General features: G+C 42.1%; 1 protein-coding gene across 1 annotated transcript; it reads left to right on the top strand.

Moving 5' to 3' along the window:
- The first annotated feature begins 1318 nt into the window (after window positions 1-1318).
- Window positions 1319-24421, top strand: EIF3G (eukaryotic translation initiation factor 3 subunit G). The gene is made up of 10 exons (XM_077470192.1): window positions 1319-1466; window positions 8101-8228; window positions 8318-8406; window positions 10781-10840; window positions 13317-13421; window positions 16252-16444; window positions 16531-16644; window positions 20266-20402; window positions 21429-21535; window positions 24303-24421. The coding sequence occupies exons 1-10, from the start codon at window positions 1447-1449 to the stop codon at window positions 24316-24318; spliced, it is 969 nt and encodes a 322-aa protein (XP_077326318.1). The 5' UTR covers window positions 1319-1446; the 3' UTR covers window positions 24319-24421.
- Window positions 24422-25008: the final 587 nt, after the last annotated feature.

The raw sequence follows: 25008 nt of genomic DNA, 5'->3' as shown, positions 1-25008 counted from the left end.
TGGAGGTGTTAAGGAGAGTGGGTGGGAAAGATGAGTATGGATGGCAGGAATTATGGGGGAGGCTGTGGCTAGTAGGGTTGGTGGAGAGGGTAGTGATGAGTACACTAGTGAAAGGGATGGTGGAGGAGATTAATGGAATACTAGTGATGAGTATGACTGGGATGATGAACAATGTTATGGTTGGGTCAGGTGGAGTTAATGGAGTGCTAGCAATGGGTACAGTAGTGGTGGACATGATGGGGGTGGCTTCAATGACTAAAGAAGTTATGGGTTTGGGTGATGTAGGTGATACGGTTGTGTACAGTAGTACTGGAGAGCATGGGGGGTGATTGTGGTGGTAGTGATTGTTACAGTAGTGACTATGGTGGGTACAGTAGTGATGTGGGTGGTAATGGTGGATACAGTCATGATAGAAGTGGTAGTGTTGAGTACAGTAGTGATGGTGGTAATGAAGTTGTATTGGAGGAGATTAAAGGTCAATAGTGATGGTCGAGGATGATGAGCGTTGTCATGGTTGGGGCAGGTGGGATTGGTGGTGGTGCTAAGGAAGGGTACAATAGTGGTTGCGTTAAGTACAGTAGTTATGGGTATAACTGGGATGATATGGCAGGTAATGGGGTGGGGTTGGTGTTCTGGAGGGGGTGATTCGCCACGAAACGACCGCCGGGCAAACAGTTCGGCCATCCCTAGCTGGGAACCCCTCTAGCAGACATAATTGTATCCATACTGTACAGGACATAGGGGGAACCCCTCTAGCAGACATTGCTGTGTCCATACTGTACAGTACATAGCGGGAATCCCTCTAGCAGACATAATTGTATCCATACTGTACAGGACATAGGGGGAACCCCTCTAGCAGACATTGCTGTGTCCATACTGTACAGTACATAGCGGGGAACCCCTCTAGCAGACATTTCTGTGTCCATACTTTACAGGACATAGCGGGAACCCCTCTAGCAGACATAATTGTGTCAATACTGTACAGGGCATAGCAGGAACCCCTCTAGCAGACATAATTGTGTCCATACTTTACAGGACATAGCGGGAACCCCTCTAGCAGACATTGTTATGCCCATACTACACAACACTTCACAGGGAACTCCTGTAATAGAGAGTAATGTGCGCCTAACATGCAGTGGTGAGCAGGACACCCTTCTAGCAGACACTGATGTCTCCATACTATGCAGGACATAGCAGGGAACCCCTCTAGCAGACATTACAGTGCCTGTACTAATAAGTACTCAGTAGAAATCAGCACACATGCCCAGTCCCCTTCCTGAACAGTCACACTGCAGCCACATGACCAAAGTCCTCCAGCACCACAGAGCTGTATAGTCAGAGCGACGCCGGAAGTGTGCTCTCCTGCCCGGTCCCCCTTCCTGTGTGCTGTGTCTGGCTACGAGTTTCTCTTCAACTTCCGGCGGCGCCATCACTACAGCCTGGAACATGCCGACCGGAGACTACGAGTGAGTGTACCGGGGGAGGGGGACTCCGACATGCGGGGCATATCATGGAAGGTGACGGCGGAGATATGCTGACCGGGGGGCGGTTGTTATGGGTATGGCTGGGGTGATGGAGAGGAGTATGTATTGTTATGGTGGGTGAGGTTGTGGCAGGGAGGGATGATGATGGGGGGGGGGGGGGGTAGTAATGATGGGGGTAATATAGAAGAAGGTGGTAGTGATGAGGATGCCCAGGACAGGATGATTGAATTGGGGGGGGGGGGGGGGGGGCAGGTAGGGTTGATGGTGCCACTAGTGGTGGTTGTAGTAGTATTGAAGATGAATGGGGTTAAAAGTACTGAGGGTGGTAGTGTAGGACGATGAGCATTGTAGGGAGATGGCAGTGAAAAAGATGAGAGGATTGTAGAGATGAGTATGGCCAGGATGATTAGGCCGGTAGGATTAATGGTGCCAATAGTGGTTGGGTACAGTTGTACTGGGGTGATGGGGGTGGTAGTGATGGGGGTGATGAAGGGGTAGTGGAGGAAATGAAAGATCAGTAGTGATGGGGGATGATGAGTGTTGTAATAGGGCAGATGGGGTTGATGGGCGCTGTAGTGGTGTACATGATGGGGGTAGTGTTATCAGTACAGTAGTTATGGGTGTTAATAGTTGGGGTTGAGGGGCTGATACTGGTGAGTACAGTATTACCAAAGATGCTAAAATGGAGGTGTTAAGGAGAGTGGGTGGGAAAGATGAGTATGGATGGCAGGAATTATGGGGGAGGCTGTGGCTAGTAGGGTTGGTGGAGAGGGTAGTGATGAGTACACTAGTGAAAGGGATGGTGGAGGAGATTAATGGAATACTAGTGATGAGTATGACTGGGATGATGAACAATGTTATGGTTGGGTCAGGTGGAGTTAATGGAGTGCTAGCAATGGGTACAGTAGTGGTGGACATGATGGGGGTGGCTTCAATGACTAAAGAAGTTATGGGTTTGGGTGATGTAGGTGATACGGTTGTGTACAGTAGTACTGGAGAGCATGGGGGGTGATTGTGGTGGTAGTGATTGTTACAGTAGTGACTATGGTGGGTACAGTAGTGATGTGGGTGGTAATGGTGGATACAGTCATGATAGAAGTGGTAGTGTTGAGTACAGTAGTGATGGTGGTAATGAAGTTGTATTGGAGGAGATTAAAGGTCAATAGTGATGGTCGAGGATGATGAGCGTTGTCATGGTTGGGGCAGGTGGGATTGGTGGTGGTGCTAAGGAAGGGTACAATAGTGGTTGCGTTAAGTACAGTAGTTATGGGTATAACTGGGATGATATGGCAGGTAATGGGGTGGGGTTGGTGTTCTGGAGGGGGTGATACTGGTGGGTTCAGTAGTACCAGGGGTGGTAGTGAATTAAATTAGTAGGGGAGGTGGAGATAATGAGGGAGTGGGTGGTACTGGTGTGTACAGTAGTGATGGGGGTGATACTGGTGTGTACAGTAGTGATGGGGTTGGTAGTGGTGGGTACACTAGTGATTGGGGTGATGGGGGTGGTAGTGATGGGGTAATGAAGTTGTATTGGAGGAGATTAAAGGTCAGTAGTTATGGCTGGGTATGATGAGCGTTGTCATGGTTGGGGCAGGTGGGATTGTTGGTGTTGCTAAGGAAGGTACAATAATGGTTGTGTTAAGTACAGTATTTATGGGTATAACTGGGATGATATGGCATGTAATGGGGTGGGGGTGATACTGGTGGTTACAGTAGTGATGGGGGTGGTAGTGGTGGTTACAGTAGTGATGGGGGTGGTAGTGGTGGGTACAGTAGTGATGGGGGTGGTAGTGGTGGGTACAGTAGTGATGCGGATGGTAGTGGTGGGTACAGTAGTGGTGGGTACTGTAGTGATGGTAGTAATGAAGTTGTATTGGAGGAGATTAAAGGTCAGTAGTTATGGCCGGGAATGATGAGCGGTATAATGGTTGGGGCAGGTGGGATTGATGGTGGTGCTAAGGAAGGGTACAATAGTGGTTGTGTTAAGTATAGTAGTTATGGGTATAACTGGGATGCTATGGCGGGTAATGGGGTGGGATTGGTGTTCTGGAGGGGGTGATACTGGCGGGTTCAGTAGTACCAGGGGTGCTAGTGAATGAAATTAGTAGGGGTGGTGGAGATAATGGGGGAGGATGTGTCGGGTAGGTTTGTTGGGGTTGATAGTGGTGAGTAAAGTAGCACTGGGGATAATGGGGTTAATACTGATGGCGTGGTAGTGGAGGATGATGAGCGTTGTAATGGTTTGGGGCAGTTAGGGTAATTACCCCATCTCGTCTCCATAACTCCTCATCACGATAGCTCCTCCTTATGCACAGGAAGGTATCGGCTCACAAGATTTCTGGCAATATTAATTGAACAGATATTGAAAAAACCCTTCCAATGGTAAATTTTACAGACCAAAAGGAAGAAAATAGGAGTCATTCATTGTTGGGATTTACATACACTTTTAATGCTGCTGCTGATTGCTGTAGTAGTTTGGCCATTGACTTCTGCAGGCGGGAGAGAGAGGCAGTTTGATTAGTCATGGATGGATGGATGGATGGATGAGATAAGAGGAGGTGGCAGAAGTAGATTATGCTGATTATGATAGTGGGAATTGTGGTTTCTGGTATACAAGACAAAGAACTTTTTTTTTTTTCCTTTTAGTCCTTGTTCACATGATCTTCAGCTTGTGTAAGAGCAATGTGAGCAGCAAGCTTTCGCATTGCTTACGGCATGCTTGTTAAAGTCTTTAAAGCACCATTCACCCCAAGATTGGGGATTTTAAACACATCTTATTGGGAGTGCTGACTGTCAATTTAACTACTTCCCATCCTATAGCTGAAAGACAGCTACAGCGCCGGCCTTAATTGCCGGGAGGGTGTTCATGGACGTCCTTCCGAGCAAGTGCTGTCTGCGCGTCAGGCACTGTGTGAGACTTGAGTGATCAGAGTAAGGGGTCAATGACAGCTGATCATGTGATGTAAACAGAAGATCGGTTAACCCCTCACGCTGAAAAAGAAAAGAAGGAAACCCGGCTTCCTGTCAGGACATTGGCCCCTCACACAGAGAGCCGCGACTGCCTCATTGTACCTGCCAGTGCCACCCATCAGTGATCATCAGTTCCATCTCTCAGTGCCTCCTTATTAGTGCTACCTCACCAGTGCCCATTAGGGCAGCCTCATTAACGCACATCAATGAAGGAGAAAAATGACCTGTTTCCAAAATTGTATAACAAACTATAAAACAGTTTTTGTTTTTTCAAAATATTTGGCCTTTTTTCGTTTTATTTAGCAAAAAATAAAAAAACCCAGCAGTGATTAAATACCAGCAAAAGAAAGCTCTATTTGTGTGAAAAAAAATTATAAAAAATGTAATTTGGGTACAGTGTTGCATGACCGCGCAATTGTCATTCAAAGTGTGACCGCGCTGAAAGCTGAAAATTGATCTGGGCAGGAAGGGGGGTCTAAGTGCCCCGGTGGGCAAGTGACTAAACGAGTTGCTAGCAGGTTTTATTAGGCCTCAGCACTACATAAAGTGCAGTTCCAGGCAAAAAGACAACGCGGTCTCAAACCATTGGATATATTTTTTGTCTTTATGGTATACTTTTCTGCATTTTTACATTGGGATTTCGGTCATATGTCATCACAGCGAGGTACGTCACTTGCAATAGGGCCCTCACATGTGTGGTTCGAACACCATTTACATATGTGGGTGTGATCTACATATGTATTTGCCACTGCATGGAGGGTCGGGAGTGATTTAAAAAAAGGTTCATTATTTATTCCATTTTTTATTTTTACACTGTCCCTTTAAAAAAAAAAAAAAGTTATCACTTTTATTGCTATCTCAAGAAATGTAAACATCCCTTGCAATAACAATACAGCATGACAGGTCTTCTTTAACCAATTTCCGACCACCCCATAGCAGATATACTGCTACTGGGCGGCCTTTTTGCGCAGGATCACGTGTGTGTGTGTGTGTGATTGAGATTCTGCACATCCGCCTGCAGGAGGCGTGATTACTTGCAGCAGAAGCGGATCTGTGGGTGCCGGGCAATGGATGTCCGCCAGCTCCCACCGATCGTCAGGCAGAGACCCAGAACAGAATTGTAAACAAGGCAGAGCTCTGTTCTGACAGGGGAAAAGTTTTGGATTCAAAATCTATAATTTCCTATTAGTAAAAGCACCTCACACTGTGCACATTAACACTGGCTAGGCACAAAGTTAACCCTTTGATTTCCCATTCCTAGACAGTGTCATTAGTACAGTGACAGTGCATATTTCTACCACTTCACTGGTTCCCAAAAAGTGTCAGATTACCCCCCGCAATATCGCAGTCCCGCTATAAGTCACTGATTGCAGCCATTTCTAGTATAAAAAAAATCCAGTATATATTCCATAGTTTTTAGGCGCTATAACTTTTGCACAAACCAATCAATATACGCCTATTGGAAAATATTTTTTTTTTTTTTTTACCCAAGAATATATAGCAGAATACATCTTGGCCTAAATTTATCAAGAATTTTATTTATTTTTTTACATTTTCTTATTGGATATGTTTTATAGCAGAAAGTAAAAATCTTTACTTTTTTTATTTTATTTTTTCAAACTTGTCAAACTTTATTGTTTTAATACAAATAATAAAAAAACGCGTTGGTGGTCAAATACCACCAAATGGAAGCTCTATTTGTGGGGGGGGGGGGGGGGGGGGAATGACATAAATTTAATTTGGGTAGAGTGTTGCAGGACTGTGCAAATATGTAAAATAACACAGTTGTCGTATAGCAAGAAATGGCCTGGTCATAAGGGGGCTTAATCTTCCGGAGGTCAAGTGGTTATGGAGAGATCGGGGGGCAATTTTGACCCTCTCCTCTTCTTCCACTTCAGCGGCTGATCACTTTTAGTGGTTAGAGAGTCACCAGCTGAAAAAAAAAAAAACAATACCGGTGTTATGGCATATTGCTGCAGCCACAACTCCGGTATTCCACTTCAAACCAAGGGTGTCTTTTGACTGTGGCCCTGTAAAGAAGTGGTTAAATTGACAGTCAGCATTAGGATCTCTGTGTTTACTGTCCCCATACTAAAACTGAAATATTCTTTAACCACTTGACCTCTGTAAGGTTTACCCCCCCCTCATGACCAATTACCATGACCATAATCAATTACTAAATTACTATTTGCATAATCGATTAATCGGCCAGTAACATAATGGGGTTAAAAAAACTAAAATGAGCCCTTTATAGTACAAAACGAGCAAATAATCGCTACTGTAAATATTACTTTCACTGTTCTACAGTAAAAAAATGAATCCCTTACAGTAGTGATTATCTGCTTTTTTTTTTCCACTATAAAGGGCTAATTTTTTTTTTTTTTTTTTTTTTTAACCCCCTTATGTTACTAAACATCTTAGATCTGGTTCACATCTATGTGTTTATTGGAGCTTTTTGCAGAGATGCACTACAGTTCATTTACATGGTTTCCTATGGGAGACGTTCACATCTGAAAGGGTCGGGGACTTTTAACGCAAAATGGTGCTTTATTGGATCAATATACTTCAATGGAGAAGCTGCAGAAAAGCGTGTAATGCGTTTTTGCAGCAATTTGTGTTTTTTAATCTGCCCGTAAAAATGCAAATTGCCGTAAAATCACGTGCACGAAAATTAAAACGTACAGCAAAAGCACTGCAGAAACAGATCAAAAGCAAACTGCATAAGTGTGCACTGAGTCTTATGTTGGTCACATGGGTCAATTTTCAGATGAGAATATTCAGATGAAAAATCTTTGTACATTCGCTGAATGAAAGACTTTTGTTTTGAAATTTTCACTTGTTTTTAACATTCTGTTTTTAAAATAAATGTAATTTATGAACGAAAACCACATAAATTGTCTGAAAATTCCTTTGACTGAGAAGTTTTCTATTATTTCCAAATTTTCCGTCACTGTGGTTGAAAATGAACGTCAATTTGACCCACTTTTTTTCTTAAAGGTTATTAACCGATTAATCGAAACAATAATCGGCCAACTAATCGATTATGAAAATAATCGTTAGTTGCAGCCCTAGATATGGCACTGCATTACTTTAACTGACAATTGCAACGCTGTACCCAAATAAAACTGATGTCCTTTGTTTTCCCCCACAAATAAAGCTTTCTTTTGGTGGTATTTGATCACCTCCTGTAATTTTTATTTTTGCGCTATTAAAAAATAAAAAAAAATTAAAATAAAAACTATTTTGAAAGAAAAAAAATATTTTTGGTTGAAACGGGGATCTACATATCGGTGATCCTCGCTCTCAGCGTGGCGGCACTAAAGAGAATTTCTGCAGAGAAGCAGTAAAAACCAGAGCAGGCCACCGCTGTAATATGGGGGTGTGTTGGTTTCTGGGTAGGCAAATATAACAAGTGTAGTACATTAATAAATTAGTGTCATTGCCTACATTTTAAATTGTCATGCAGGAGCTAGAGGTTGAGATCAGGCTTGTGGTGGCAACGCCTACAGTGTAAGCTGGTTAGTGGGGCTATGAGGCAGTGATGTGGGATTACACAAGGGAACAGTCCTGTTTGGGGTCATCAGTGAAGTAATGTTTGCTTCTCTTTTGTTCTCATTGAATAATTCTTACCTTCCTCCTTTCACAGTTCTAAGCCCAGTTGGGCTGACCAGGTGGAAGAAGAGGGAGAAGATGTGGAACCCTTAAGTCCAGCAATAACTCCAGCTATAAGTCAAACGAAAGGTCCAACTGTTGTGAAGGAGCCTGTCGGCGACAGTGAGCAGGATTTATATGTACAAAGTATCACTCAGATGCAGGCTGTTGTCTCTTGGGCACACTGTTTATCCTCTTTTCTTTTTTTGTAGTTGTCCTGGACACCCCGCGTGAGGTTATCAATGGAAATGTAAAGACCGTCACAGAATACAAGCTGGATGAAAATGACAAGAAAATTAAGGTGAATGTACTTTGACACATGTGGGAGAGGTTCCGTTGTTTTGAGTTAAGAAGAACTGTGCAATAGATTTGCTACCGTGCTTCGCTCCATGGCTGGTTCCTTCACCACCTATTTTCCCATAGTTATACCCTTCACAGTATGACGTTTGAAATCCCATTAATGGTTTCAGAGAATGGATAGTGTAGTAGTCTGCATTAGTAAGCTCTGTAGTTGGCTCTGCTCCCCTGAGGACAAAGGTGTGTGGCATCTGTGTAGGCAATGCACTAGTGTTTTAGCTTATACCACCGTAGAGCCTTGTCCTACATTCCTGCTGCCCCAGTTTTCTGTAGGTTCCCTTAAAAATGTCTCTTCATACTTTCATCTCCTTCATGACATATCTATCCACTGTTCTCTTTTTACCCAATTGAGAAAGTATGTTCTCCCTCCCTCGACCTTTGGTTTCTGTATTGCTAACATCAGCTTCAATTTCCCCACCCCTCACCATCCGTTTCCATAGCCCATCTCCAGTATCTCCTTCTATTCCACATCACCACCTCCTATGTATTCAGCCTCTTAATATTTGCCACCCTCTCACCATCAGTTTTCATAGCCAGACTCCATTATCAGCTTCTGTTCCACAATACTGTACCACTTTTTTTTTTCATATTTTACTTTTATTAGAGATGGTAGAGAGTACAATATCACCTGATATTCCATAAATTAAAATCCATTTAACAATAATCAAGTTAGGTACACATTTAAACAGTCTATACACCTATAAGTAATCCTTTACCTACTATCATCCACCTATACTATACTCAAGGGATTTGAGGTACTTATCGCTAATACCTCCCTGTATTCTTCTCCCCATCTCTTTATTTAATCTTATGCAAAATACCCCCTAAATACAAAAAAAAGGAACAACCCCCCCCCCCCCCCCCCACCTTCCACCATCAGTTTCCTTATCCTGACTCCATTGTCTCCTTCTCTTCCACACCACCACCTCCTATGCACCCAGATTCTTGGCATCTGCTACCGCCCCACTACCCCTCAGCATCAGTTTCCATAGTCTGACTTATCTCCTTCTATTCCACACCATCTCCTATGCACTCAGCCTCTCAGCATCTGCTACTGTCCTGCCACCCCCTCCCTATCAATTTCCATAGCCTGATTTCAGTATCAGCTTCTATTCCACAACACCACCTCCTATGCACCCAGCCTCTTGGCATCTGCTACCAGTTTGCATAGTTTGATGCCTCCTATGCACCCAGCCTCTTTGCATTCCGTACCACCCCCACCCCCCACCTTTCACCATCAGTTTCCATAGCCTGACTCCATCATCAGCTCAAACCCCCCCCAACTTTTCACTCTCATCTTTAGCCTCCATCCACCTCCATATAACATCAGTTACTACTTCACCACCACTCCCTGTGCCCCCACTTCCTCAGCATCGCATCCGGTTTCCTACAACCCTCAATTATCAACTTGTGTTCCCCACTGTACTATCAGCTCCTATCCCATTTTAAAGACTGTGTACATATGGTATAAGAAATTTTAAAATCTGTGTATGAGTGAATGTGTTGTGGTGGTACCTTGCATTGGTATGGTTTGATCACTTTTGATTATTTTCCTGACATAAAAAAAAAAAAAAAAAAGGCAGGCGGAGATTCCTCCATCTAAGCTGTGAGTGTGAATGGGGAAAGAAATTGATTTTCCTTCATTCAGGCTAGAGGGTATTCAAAAGAAAGTCAAGACATCTGTGGTTAGCATAAGCTTTGAATAGCAACAGGAGCTTAAACATTTACTCTTTTTTTTCCGACTGTTCTCAGGTCAGGAGCTCCCCTTGATCTCCTTTTCCAACAATGACTCGGTTACCATCCACCCTTCTCTATTGCAAACAGAGCAGGAGCTCTGGAAGGAGTCATTGCAGGAAAGAGGGCTTCTGCTGTAAATTTGGTGGATGAATTTCTACTCAGTGGCTGCAGTTGTGGAGGTCAATGAGGGCTTATTGCAAAGTGTATTTACTGCTCCTCAAAATATTTAAAGAATAAGTTCACCTTTGGGAACATGTTCCACCTGTTTTTTGTGGGGTGCCATGGTAATTCATGATTCTTCCTCTCAGTGTATCTGCTTGCCTGGACAGGATTTGCGGGTACACAGATACACTGACAGATCTGCAGGAGACCTGCATGGCACCCATATCTCCTACATTTCTCCATGCACGAACTAGGTTAAACGGGCTCTCTAAATATGTATTCCTTTATTATTGAACCATGATGTCAGGTCTGAGCATTGAATGACATTGCAGGTGGAAACTGAATTTGTAGCATCTGCTAAAAGTGATTGGACTCCCATTAGATCCTACTGAATTTTTACTTTTGCTTGTATTTTGCAGATTGTGCGAACCTTCAAGATTGAAACCCTCAAAGCTTCAAAAGTAGTGGCTAGAAGAAAGGTGAGATCTAGGGATGTACTCCGGTGAGATCAGAAATATGTTGTAGAAACAGGGTTTTATTTTTTCTTGGTAACGTTGGCGCTCGTTCATTAGTTCAGGTCTGAACGCTCTTCTGCTGTGTCCCACACACATACTGAAATTTTGCTTAGGCTTGTACACACAATTGCGGGGGCAGAAGAGCAGATCGTGCCAGTGGTATTCGGATTGGCACACAACCGTACTCCAATTTAGTCTTGTGGGCCAAATAAAATCAATAATGTAATCAATGGGCAGATGTAACCCAAAGTTCTATTCAATACTCAGTTCATCTGTGTATAAAAAAAGCACGCGATTTCCCCAAAAACGAACCAAAACCTGGGTACATGCCAAATGTGGCATTGAGGGGGGGGGGGGGGGGAGAGGAGTGCTTAAAGCAGAACTTCCCTGGTTGGGTATAGCGCATTTTTAAAGCTGATTGTGCAACTGCTTGTCCATATATGGACAAAGCATAGGGTCACTTTAAAGGGACTGTAACCTGACCATTTACAGTAGATCAAAGTGACAGTGTTTCCTGGCAGTCCAATCCCCATTCCAGTAAGGTATATTCACAGTCCACACTACCTTGCTGCCTCCCCACTGATTAAAGCAACAATCTCCAGCCTATAGCCTGGGGGCCAGATGTGGCCCTTTTCTTGTTCTTATCTAGCCCTTGGGGCACTATTCCATCCACTGATATCAACAATGTCCTGTTATTGACACCAGCAATGGGGCACAATTCCTTCCATTATAATTCGCTGCTGCATTAAATAAAAAAAAAAAAATGTCATGATCATTTAGGGCGTCTTCATTTACACAGCATCTGTGTTTTGGCCAGTTCATTGCTAAGCTTTGTTATGGAAATCAAATTGAGAGAAGAATGGGGTCTAGTGGTATTGACCTCCCTCTCTATAATTTGTTGCCTGGGTTTTGAGTTGATACTTTGACTTATTGAGTCACTGACCTGGACCAATTACTGTGCAAAGTCAGATGTCCTTATCTACCTACTTTTCCAAGTCAATGACCCAAACCACTAAAGTGACAGGGTCAGTATGACAGCCAAACTCCAAGCATTTTCAGAAGGAGAGGTCAAAATTATAACTTCTGTATTGCTGTCATTACAGGTGTCTATTAAAAATGCTCCTAAACATCCAATATAATATATACATTCACCCATAATCTAATGCTATTTATGTTCCCAATGTGAACAATAAAAAATGATTGTGCAGGTATACAGACTATAAATATAAAGTGCAAGCTGCTGCCAACAACACAACAGGACCAATAGTGATAAACTTGAAACAATAAAAGTGTCATGGGGGGGTCACAGCGAGTGTCACAGTGGAGGGGTCACAGGGGGGATCACATTGAGTGTTAGAATTAATGTTCTGGTTTCTAACGAAACACGTCGGGTGTAGTCCACATCCGTGAGGTACCACGCACGCCAACCCTGTATAGTGGTCGATTAACTTCTTGGATCTATTAATGCTCATTTTATAGCATATTTCTGTAAGTGTTTAGCATTGATTTCTTTTAAACTGTTAAGCAGTTTTACACTATGTGGCTGTTTTATCCTTCATGGGCCCTACTATGGAGTAAACTTTACCATCAGCCATGACAGTACCACCACCTGCAATATAATGGAGAAAGCTGATTGGATCTTCTATACTTGCATATCACGCCTGTCTATATTCTTATAATTTGCAGCCAGGTAAGGAGGCATTTTATATCACTATCAGTGGAGGTGCACTTGGGTGATCAAAACGCACATTAAATACACTCATTGTTACTGGATGTTCATCAAAGAATTCCTCTGCACTACTTGGAACATCACAAGTTGTTCACCCTTTATGGACACTTATCTATTCGATATCTACGTTTAGTGCGACAACATTTTTTTTGTTGTTTCATATTTATGTTCACAGTCTACATTTTTTTCGTCTTTTAGCCATAAATGGTGTCATACCTTTTATGGTTGTTACCTTTAGCCATACAGGGTAATCTGACTGTGTCTGACTTCACCCCATTCGCCATTGCAGCCAGTTACAACGTGCTTCTGGATATTCAAGAAGATGTGACCTCCTGACATTGTTCCAGTCTAGCAGCCAATTTGAAAGACCCGAGCGCTACCATATTACCAAGGAAGAAATGTCATCACTCCTGCTGGTCACTGACTCTAGATATTTTAGCTCATTGTGATGGCTGGAGGTGCAGCTAGGTAGTGCCGATAAGCTGTGTAATACTGGGTCGGGGGCCCTCTTTGTAGAGACACTGTCACTATGTCCTGCAAGCCAACGTTTGTTTACAAGCATAGGTTGAGATAAAAGTGACAGTGCAGCTGATTGTAAATTAGTTATTGGTAAACGAAGAGAAACTTTGAAAAAAATGTTAATTTTGCAGCTTCACGGGGAGATGTCCTGTAAAATGATGTTAATGTCTCTGCTTTTTTTTTTTTGTTTAGAACTTGAAAAAGTTTGGAAATTCAGAATTTGACCCACCCGGACCAAATGTGGCCACCACAACAGTCAGCGACGATGTACTGATGACCTTTATCACAAGCAAGGAGGTGAGCTGCCCATGCTACAAATCTGATTGCTTGGGTACACTGACCTGGGCCATGCATGGGCATTTTTAAGTGTCTACCCAAAGTGTCGGTACTGACAGGTCCCCTTTAAATCTGAATGGGGACAAAATAGCAGCACAAATCCAGTGCAACTTTATTGATCTTGGCAAAGCCAAGGACCAGGCATTTTCCCCCAGAGGGTGTGACTGACAGTGCGCTCAGAGGAGAGGCTGCAGAATTAAAGTGGTTGTAAACCCTGTTGTATGTTTTTTTTTTTTATAAACATGTTATACTTACTTGCTCTGTGCAATCGCTTTGCACAGAGCAGCCCTAATACCTTTTCTTCTGGGGTTCCCCACAGGCGCTCCTGGCCCCTCCTCTATATTGGGTGCCTTCACGGAAAGCCGCTTTCCATTGGGGCACCCGTGTGGGCTTGCTTCTGATTCCGGTTTCTGCGTCTATTGACACAGACAGCGGGACTTTGACCTACCCCCTACGTCACTGGATTTGATTGACAGCAGCGGGAGCCAATGACTCCTGCTGCTATCTGTCCAATGAGAGAGCGGCTGGAGCCGCTGCGCTCGTGCACATTGCTGGATCGGATCAGGCTCAGGTAAGAAAAAGGGGGGCTCTGGGGGGAATTGCAGAACAGGTTATTCACCTTAACGCATTAAAGGGAAAAACCTTGAGGCTTTACAGCCACTTTAAAAACTGAGGCATTCATATACTTATACATTTCAAACTAACTCTAGTTCATAACTTTTCTATCTTGAATTAAGCCCTGGTTCACACTGAATGCGGCTGTGAAATTTGTGCAAATTCACTTAATTACACAATTTCAAAGCTGCAGGTCAGTGTGACTTCAGGTGCTACTTGGCTGACATCTGTGCGACTTCATGCACAGATGTCTATGCAACTCGCACCTGAAATTGGCAAAAGTAGTGCAGGAACTACTTTTTTCAAATCGGTGCTGCACTGCGAAGTCAGCGACGCACCGATTTGAACAGTTCCATTTCCAACAGTAGGGTGCGACTTGTCATGCCATGTGACCTGTCAAATTGCATGACGAGTCACACCGGTGTGAACTGGGGCCAACTGTGATGAAATTAAAAAATATCTAAACTTATGAACAATTTGCAGGTTTACAGGCCTTAGAAGTGCACACACAAATTCCCTTTTAGTGTGTGTATATGTGTGTGTGTGTGTGTATATATATATATATATATATATATATATATATATATATATATATATATATATATATATATATATATATATATATATATATACTCTCAAATATTTTTTTTTTTTTTTTTTTTTAATTATATGAGATTTTTTAAAGGCCGTTGTTAGCAAGTACAGAAAACACTTGTTGATATTGCCAGAAATCCAGCATTCTTGTAACTTGCTGTGCAATGAAGTGAATTCTCAAACTATGTTAATACAGCCATTTCAATTTTTTTATTTCCAATTTTTTATTTATTTTTTTCTTTCACTTTAACTTTACAGCAGTATGAAAGTAGATCTTCACCCTAGAAAGGAAAAAAATTAAGGCAGCAGCTACAAATACTGTAGCTACTGACTTTTAACACTTACCTGTCCATAGATCAGACGCTGTCCTCACCAGGGCTGGTTGTTTGGTTATCTTCGGGGTCCCCAGCACGGGGATTTTTACTGGGGGAAGCTGGCTGTGACTCCTTGCGGCTTCCCACTGCCGCGCTGCACTTTGTGCATGGGTCCCTTTAGTCTTCTGTGACCCGTGATGTGTCCTAGAAGGTTGCAGGAAAGAGAGTGGGCCTAGATGATCCGAGCGGGTACCTTTTTTAAAACAAGGTAACTGCTCCCCCAAAAAAATAATAATGTGTCAAATGTGGTAGAGGAGGTGGGGAAGAGGACATACATCAGATCTCCCCCTTAGGGTGAAGTTCTGCTTTTAATCTGTGAACCACAAAACTCCTCCACATGTTAGGGAAAAGGGAGGTGTTTGTAATTTTAAATCAGGAGAGCAGCCCGGGGTGACAACACTGCTGTTCTATAGATACAGTGCAGTAACTGGCAGGATCAACAGGTTAAAATAAAGTCAAAACCTAAAGCCGGCAACAAATCTAGGGATTGGTAAACTGCAATCCATTACATTTTTGTTCTGTGGTTTAATAGTTTCATCCTGAAGCTTGCCAATTTGTTGTGGCTGTATTTTCTTAACATTGGGTGATGAAATTGCATTAACACATGCAGAGAATTACTTTTTGTATTGTGCTTTTAAAACGGAACTAAACGGTCTCAATCAAGAAGATATATTTTTAGTCCTTTGCTGCTAGCGTTCGTAATAAGATATTGTATTTTTTTTTTTTTTTTTTAATCCTTTTTTTTTTTTTTTTTGTAACGTTTCTTCAGTTGCTTTCTAGTTTTTGGCCTAGGCCAAAATGATATGAGACATCCCAGGAGTCTGGGGGGAGGGGCTTAGCTAAGCACACACTACTGCCTGCATGTCTGAGCTAAGGGCAAAACGCAGCTGCTAGAAATGTTAGTGTTTTTTGTGTTTATTTTATTATTATTTTTTTCTCTCAGCAAAAAGCATGGAGACATGGAAGGTTGAGTTTGCATTTGAATATTAAATATTATAATTCAATTTGTGGTTCTCAGATACAGTTTAGTTCCGCTTTAAGGAAACTTGTCATTAAAAATAGAAGCTACCATTGCTGACAGCCCATTAAAGAAAAACTGTTTGAAATTACAAATGGAGGTTTTTTTTTTTTTTTTTTTTAAACGAGGTAGAAGGTTATTAGGTTGGGTTATGTGAATAACTCATCTTGATGTTCTGATAATTTTCCAGGACCTGAATAATGAGGCGGAGGAAGACCCCATGAACAAGCTGAAGGGTCAGAAGATTGTGTCTTGTAGAATCTGTAAAGGAGACCATTGGACCACAAGGTGCCCATACAAAGACACTCTGGGTCCCATGCAGAAGGAGCTGGCTGAGCAGCTGGGTCTGTCCACAGCAGACAAGGAGAAAGTGCCTGGGGCCGGTCAGTACTGTCAGTTATTAAAAGGCTGAAAGATATATTATGACAATCATTATATGTGCTTATCACGGAATATATCTCCTTCACAGAACCGGAACCCGGTCAGGCTCAGGCTCCTGTTAGTAAAACAGGAAAATATGTTCCTCCCAGTCTGAGAGATGGAGCGACCCGAAGGGGAGAGTCCATGCAACCTAACCGTAGAGGTAAGATGCCGGATCATGCCCACAATGGGGATGGGCTAGAGATGTAACAAAGGTACCTGGTACGGTACCGGTGAGTTTACTCATTAGTGGCGTAAATTGTTAGTAATGGTGTTTTTTTTATTATTTATACCTACATAAAAGCCTATAATAAAAATCATGCACCGCTTGGGGGATATTTACTTTAGCAGCGTAGGTGATGTCACCGGCGCATGCACACTGCGCTGTCAATGGACAGCGTGCCGTCCATATAGAAAGCCGGGCCGCAGCCGTGATACCCAGGCGCATGTTTCGCATTGGTCAATTAAGCGGCTGCAGCCCGTAAACAAGAAGGAAGACTGGGTGAAGACGGAAGCCCTGTAAAAGGTGACGGTATGCCGCTGGAAGGCTTCATTTTCAGTTAGTCTTTCAGTATGTGGTGCAGTTTGCAGGGAGAAGATTTTATTTTATTTTTTTTGCGGTTTGCTACCGCTTTAAACTCACTGTTCTGCAAGTTATAAAATATGTTTGAAAAAGAAGGTCACAGTTCAACCAATTTAAATGTTCTGCTAATGTAAAATAAAAAGTTTCAGTAAAGCAACTGCCAATTTATCTTCAGAAACCCATCAATGGCAGTGAGAGAATTCCCTAGATCACTCTACTACTGAACCGGAAAGCCGAACTTTAGGCAGACAACTAAATACACAGATGACCTCTATATAGGGGAAATATTTTAACTGCCAGAATCTCTCAGACTGCTTCTTTTTTTCATCGAGCCCTGCAGAGCTACCAGGTCCTTTTGTTCCTTAGCACATGGCGTTGTCCATTCTTTCCCCTTACAATACTTCTTGTAGCATCATACATACATACATACATACATACATACATACATACATACATACATGGTCCTAAAATGGTCCATAAAGCGCTTCATGAACCAGTCCAACAGGTTCATTAGCATTTGAATAGGTGAATATTGGCTTTTAAACAGCATATGGTGTTAACATTTTCCGTATTTATGCTATATAAATGACTAAAATAGTCATAGGAATACACTGCCCAAGTATTTGTATTTGTCCAGCCCTCAGATTTACACAGCCTTGTCTGACAGGACAATTTTTCTTTGCTTCAGTTCAGGGTCCACTCATTCCAGTGCACAGTGGGTAATACGCACTATTGCATACTATTATTGTGAACGGCACACTAGCGCAGTGCACAATAATGCACTAATGAATGTTGTACTGTGATAGCCAAACTTTGTGAAAGAGCAATTTTTTGTTCGTTGTGGTGCATAAGGCAGCCCATTCAAGTGAATGCACATTAACGCGTGAGATAACATCTATGTAATAAGCGGATGACTCTGCTATGAAATTGACTGTACAGGTCTTGTCCGCTCCCTCAACCTGTGACTAGACAGTGAAAGGAGGAGTAGCAGACTGATGAGCTCCTCTCTGTCACTCTGCTCTCTTCTTCTATCAGCACATTTTTTATTGGCACATGAGCACTTCATTGCAACTTCTTTTTACAGTCTGAGCAGAGGATTTAACCACTTTCAGACTGGACAATTTTGCAGGCCAATGACCAGACCACTTTTTGCGATTCGGCACTGCGTCGCTTTAACTGACAATTGTGCAGTCATGTGACGTGGCTCCCAAACAAAATTGACGTCCTTTTTTTCCCACAAGTAGAGCTTTCTTTTGGTAGTATTTGATCACCCCTGCAGTTATTTTTTGAGCTATAAACAAAAAAATATCGACAATTTTGAAAAAAAACGCATTATTTTTTACTTTTTGCTATAATAAATATCCCCCAAAAATATATATATAAAAAAAAATTTCCCTCAGTTTAGGCTGATACGTATTCTTCAACATATTTTTGGTAAAAAAAATCTCAATAAGCCTTTATTGATTGGTTTACGCAAAATTTATAGCGTTTACAAAATGGGGGATAGTTTTATGGCATTTTTATAAAAAATTTTTTTACTAGTAATGGCGGTGATCAGCAATTTTTTTTGTGACTGCAACATTATGGAGGACATTTTTGACACATTTTTGGGACCATTGTCATTTATACAGCAATCAGTGCTATACAAATGAACTGATTCCTGTGTAAATGACACTGGCAGTGAAGGGGTTAATCGGGGGTGGCAGTGTAGGAGTTAAATGTGTCCTAGGGGTGTGTTACTAACTGTGGGGGGCGTGGCTGTGTGCTAGTGAACACTGATCTCTGCTCCAATCGCAGGAAGCAGAGATCAGAGCCACTTGTTGCTAGGCAGAACGGGGAGATGCTGTTTACAACGGTATCTCCCCTGTTCTCTTTCCCCATGAGACAATCGTGGGTATCCCTGCCACGACCGGACTCACGGGGGTCCCGACCAGCACGCGATGGCAGGGCGGCAAATTCAACTGGACGTACCTGTACGCCAGTTTGCCTGCCCGTGCCATTCTGCCATTCTGCCATTGTACATCTTCGTGCGCCGGTCGGGAACTGGTTAAAAAAGCTGATACCCAGTGAAATTCAGGTACTTACACTGACACAAATACATTATTAAATATACGGTAATATATCAAGTTGTGAGTCTCTGATCTGCACTCAGTGTGTTAGACCAGTATAACACCAATTGAAATTCTCTGCTTGGTTGTATTGGTTGCTGAACGTTCCTAAAAAAATAAAAAAGCTAGCTGCCCGGCTGTCATACTGACCCTGCTGCTTCATGTTGACAAAGACTTGATCTTTCCTGATCTGCATACTTTTTTGGGTACAGTAACTTCAAATGTAGAAGCCAGTGGTCAGCAATACAGCCAGTCAGCTAGCGTTTTCAGAACCAATTCTTCAGCTGTCCTATTTTTCTCTTGACCAGTTTCCTTGGTTTTGGTTAAGATCCTTGGAATTTGTGTCTGTAGCCAACCTCCTCTTATCTGTTCTATGCTAAAGAGTAGAGGTCTACTGAATGGAAATTTTGCTACCAAAAATCCAGGATGCACGTTGCCAAAAACCGAAAATTACAGTTTTATTTTTTTTAAATGTATATATTTCTATAAAATTTTATTATTTTCAACTTTTTAATTAATATCATGAATATGAATTTATTGTTGGCCATTAGCGCAAAAAAAAGCTCAAGAAAAATACATCCCTTTAAATTGTATGTATATCTTTACACTGGTCCATTGCGTTTCCTTGTGGTGCTAAAAATCTTGCTTGGTGCAATTTTGGTCAGTTAAAAAAAAAAAAGCACTTCCCTGCTGAAATGCATTGAAAACACAACAATAATGTATCAATAATGCACCTCTGCTGCGTTTTTTGAGTCGCATGACCTATGAAAAATAAGCACATTAAAACTGGGGCAAAATCGCACTAAAATTACGTTAAAATTGCACGCGTGTTGGGTGTCATTATAGGCACCTTTTTCTTTATTGGCAAAATGCCAAAAACACCTTTTCCGGCCAATATGTTTCAGCCACCAAAATTTCAGTGCATCTCTACTAAATAGGCATGATCAGATGGCTCTCAATTTTTTTTTTTTTTTCACACGTGAATGGCTCCTATGGCTCCTGGAGTTATGGGGATCATAAAACCAGATTTTGTGGGGACAGTTTTTTGAGTGCTTCTTCTGTAACCCTCTGCACTTATGTATCTTTTTTGCAGCTGATGACAATGCTACCATCCGTGTCACAAACTTATCTGAAGATACCCGGGAAACTGACCTGCAGGAGCTATTCAGACCATTTGGATCCATCTCTAGAATCTACCTGGCTAAAGACAAGACGACCGGGCAATCCAAGGTAACCAATCCCTTATGGAATGTTTTGTAGTCATCAGCTGCCCCTTGTGCGTTGATTCAGCTGAGATTTGTGACCACTATACCAGAGGAAGCCACTGCTCATAAACCTGCAGTTTGCTTGTGCAGGCCAGTGGAGCCCCTCAGCCCTTCCCATGTGGAATAAACTGTCCACACTCCAATGACATGAGCCTTCACCAAACGATATTGTTCCAAGACAAGGTCACAGGAAGTCTGCCCGGACCAAGCCTAACTATTGACATGTTTCACCCAGAAAGGCCTTGAATCACAGAGTTCTCTATAATTAAGTGTACTCTGACTCCCAAATACTCTTTTACACCTTGGTAATCTTCTGGAGGTCAAGTGGTTAACCTCTTTTTTATTTAATTTTATTTTTTTATGGTCCATTCCACCCCTTGTATCCTTTCTTGCCTAGGCAAGAATGATATCCCCCTCCTCCTGTAGCCTTCTAGGATGTCTACATCAGATATCTCTGGACTGAGCTTAGGAGTGCACAGCTCTGAAGAAGGAAGGACGTTGCGCTATTTTGACTCTGGATGACAAAGAAAGAAATGTGGTCCCAGGACTCATGCTATAGCCCAGCAGGTCACAATAGATCATTACTGTATTTGCTGGGTATATGAAGCACAACCTAGCAAAGGGAGTGGGAAAAAAATAAAGTTGGTAAGGGTGTTGAAGTTCCTCTTTAAGCTCTTTCTAGATAAAACGTGTCAGTGGACTTCCTTTGATATTGTCCTAAAACAATACATTTTGATGAAAGCTTATGTCATTGGAGTGTGGAAGGTTTCTTTAAAATGTATGGCCACCACAATGTCTGCACATCCAACCACAATTTACTATCTGTAGCTCTTGGCATACACGTTCTCCAAAGGAAGAGCTATTCCTGTTGCCCATAGCAACCAATAAGCTCTGCTCTTGCAGTGTGGGTAAATGTAATGGAACATGTAGATGTTGTAGGCTTGGGGTAAAGCTCCTTTCTGATACATTATCATTCTCTTCTCCCACCCAGGGATTTGCCTTCATCAGCTTTCACCGCAGAGAAGATGCCGCTCGGGCCATCGCTGGCGTTTCTGGCTTTGGTTATGATCACCTTATTCTGAATGTGGAATGGGCCAAGTATGTTCTTGTTGGTTTTTGTGTGTTTCTTCGCTTTCTCTCATCTTCACTTTATTGCAAGTCACAAATGGAATTAGATGAGCAGGACGGCCAATCAAGTGCTACAAGTGCAGTTGCCCCTGAGCTTAGTAAAAAAGGTAAAGCTTCACTTTACAAAGAACACCCGATCTCATGCAAGGAAATGGGGGGGGGGGGGGGACAACATTTTTCCTTGCACAAGATTGGATGATGAAAGTCACCAGAGCTTCCCCTCATTTACTAAGCTCTGGAGCAACTGCACTTGCAAAGTCTATTTGCTTTAAGTAAATTCATCTCAGTGTTTGCTGGCAACACATACGTCTGAGTGATAGTGATTTTGATTCTGTATCATAATAATAATTTACTGTAATGGAAGACTTTCTGAGGGGCTGCCATTGCAGGACTCCTAAAAAAGAAAAAAAAAAAGCTAGATGCCCAGCTGTGTCTGATTCGTTTGTCACAGTCCTGGAACAAGCGTACTGTAATAATGAGTTCCAAAACATTTTTGACACTCAGCAATATACTTGTCCTGGATCAGAGAGTTGTCATTAAAGCAGAACTTCACTCAAACAGGGGGAAGTACCTCTTTTTCCTCCTAGTTTTGACACAGACCCAATCCCATGTCCCCTAAGTGATCCGAGTGAAAGTTTTCTTTCCAGCAATCCACCCACCATCTCTAACAATATCAGCTTTCCCAAGCTATTTACTATATTCACACCCCTTGAAATTTTTAACATTTTGTCATGTTACAACCAAAAACGTCAATGTATTTTATTGGGATTTTATGTGATAGACCAACACAAGGTGGCACATAATTTGGAAGTGGAAGAAAAATGATAAATGAATTTCAAAATGTTTTACAAATATGTGAAAAGTGTGGCGTGTATTTGTATTCAGCCCCCTGAGTCAATACTTTTTCGAACCACCTTTCGCTGCAGTTAGGGCTGCAAGTCTTTTTGGGGATGTCTGTACCAGCTTTGCACATCCAGAGTGACATTTTTGAGTATGTCTCTGACTAGCTTCCCTGTCCCTGCTGATGAAAAGCATCCCCACAACATGATTCTGCCACCACAATGTTTCGCGGAGGGGGTGGTGTATTCAGGGTGATGTGCAATCTTAGTTTTCCACCACACATGGCGTTTTGCTTTTAGGCCAAAAAGTTAAATTTTGGTCTCATCTGACCAGAGCATCTTCTTCCACATGTTTGCTGTGTCCTCTACATGGCTTCTCACAAACCTGCAAATAGGACTTTTTATGGCTTTCTTTCAACAATGACTTTCTTCTTGCCACTCTTCCATAAAGGCCAGATTTGTGGAGTGCAAGACTAATAGTTGTCCTGTGGACAGATTCTCCCACCTGAGCTGTAGATCTCTGCAGAGTTACCATGGGCTTCTTGGCTGCTTTTCTGATTTAAGGTTCTCTTTGCCCAGCCTGTCAGTTTAGGTGGACAGCCATGTCTTGGTAGATTTGCAGTTGTGCCATACGCTTTCCATTTCCGGATGATAGATTGACCAGTGCTCAATGAGACGTTCAAAGCTTGGGATATTTTTTTATAACCCAACCCTGCTTTAAACTTCTCCACAGCTTTATCCCTGAGCTGTCTCATGTGTTCCTTGGCCTGCATGATGCTGTTTGTTCAATTAGCTTCTCTAACAAACTTCTGAGGGCTTCACAGAACACCTGAGGTTAAATTACACACAGGTGGACTCTAGTTACTATTAGCTGACTACTGAAGGCAATTGATTCCACTAGATTTTAGTTAGGGGTATCGGATTGAAGAGGGCTGATTACAAATGCACGCCACACTTTTCAGATATTTATTTGTAAAAAAATTTGAAAACCATTTATCATTTTCCTTCAACTTCACAATTATGTGCCACTTTGTGTTGGTCTATCACATAAAATCACATTAAAATAAATTTACATTTTTGGTTGTAACATGACAAAATGTGGAAAATTTCAAGGGGTACGAATACATTTTCAAGGCACTGTAGGTATATGCATGGGTAGAGAATCTTTTCTTGCCAAATGTTTACAATACACCAATGATGTACATTCTGTAAGTCTAAATCACCAACAGTTCTCCAAATCAGATATGCAATGTATTTATGGTTATATTAGCATTGTATCCATCTGGAAAAGTAAAAACAAGGCCCCAAAATGATACATTAACAAATATATCTCCCTCCTTGAACATTTCAAGGGGTATAAATACTTTTTCAAGGCTCTGTACTATAGAAGTGGAGAGTGGAAGGCATTCTGTCGTCCTGACACTTCCTGTGCTAGGGTGACCATGGTTCTCCATAGCTACAGTACGGCGGATTAGCATTGTCACCCTGGGACAGGATGTGTGTTACTCTCAGGTTTACCAGGTGAAATGAAAGGGCCAAAAAAGGTTGTTAAAAGAAAACAAATGCAGACACCACCATGGTAAGCTGCAGAATATTACATTTTGGGTTTAGTTGCACTTTAATCCCCTTCCCTTTAGTCGCCTGTGCCTGAAACAAGTTAGCCAGCTTTGTATTTTTAATAGAGCCTTTTATTGTGTTGTGCCTTCTTATTAGAACCTCATCGTGCTTTACAGAGTGCCATGAATGTATCTTGTATTGAATGTGTATCTGTAAAATTATTTTTTATGAATAAATAACCCCCCAAAAAAAACACACAATTTATTAAGACTAAAACTGACCATTAACCATCATAATTTCTCTTTTTCATGTGGTGTTTTTTTTTTCCCCTTTCCCCACAGACCCTCAACCAACTGAGCCGTGCGGGGCATCGTATGATCAGAAGATGGAAACTATTTCTTATGTCTGCTTGATGCTAATAAAATATTTGCACATTAAAGACTAGATTTATTTAGAGAAACACATTTTACTTCTGATTTTTACTGCTTCAGTAAACCAGATTAAATGGCTAAATAAGTCAGTAATGCAGTCATCAGCACAGATAGATAGAACCACAACTACAGTGAGTGGTTTTGAAAGGGAAGCTGAGCACAGCTTCCTTCCTGCTGGTGCAGCCATAATGTGCAGCTGTTGCTTTGTAATAGTGCTTCAAAGGAGAGAAGGGAAGGTGGGCACTGCTGTTTTTATAATTTTTAGTTGTTTCCCAAGCTATACGCCATGCTTTTTTTTTTTTTTTTTTTTTTTTTTTTTTTTTTTTTTTTTTAAATCCACTACACTTATAATGACCAACAAGCCTGAAACAGCTGTATGCTGTTTGGAATGAAAGCTTCTTAAGGACCGCCTCATGTACATATACGTTGGTACTTTGAAGAGGGATATCTCGGTAATGGCAGCAGCTGCTACCACAACCGAGATATCCCTCTTTACAGGAGGCGTTCCTGTGTGCGAAATAACGGGAGGTTCGCCGTGAGATCACCGTTATCGGTGGCGGGAGAGGTGCCACCCCCCTCCTGCTGCTCTCCTGCGCCCTCCGCCACTTACCGGAGC

This window comes from Lithobates pipiens, unplaced genomic scaffold, assembly GCF_037356315.1.
Source record: "Lithobates pipiens isolate NorthernLeopardFrog02 unplaced genomic scaffold, aLitPip1_a1.2 Scaffold_8, whole genome shotgun sequence".
NCBI classification, from domain to species: domain Eukaryota; kingdom Metazoa; phylum Chordata; class Amphibia; order Anura; family Ranidae; genus Lithobates; species Lithobates pipiens.
The sequence above is the reverse complement of the archived record's forward strand: the minus strand, read 5'-3'. Positions and strand labels throughout refer to the sequence as shown.

What these genes read in the sequence shown, in the direction of transcription:
- EIF3G (XM_077470192.1), top strand. Translation starts at nt 1,447, where the DNA reads ATGCCGACCGGAGACTACGA. An exon ending in ATGCCGACCGGAGACTACGA is followed by an intron (nt 1,467 to 8,100) that starts GTGAGTGTACCG and finishes CTCCTTTCACAG; the next exon opens with TTCTAAGCCCAGTTGGGCTG. An exon ending in AGACGACCGGGCAATCCAAG is followed by an intron (nt 20,403 to 21,428) that starts GTAACCAATCCC and finishes TCTCCCACCCAG; the next exon opens with GGATTTGCCTTCATCAGCTT.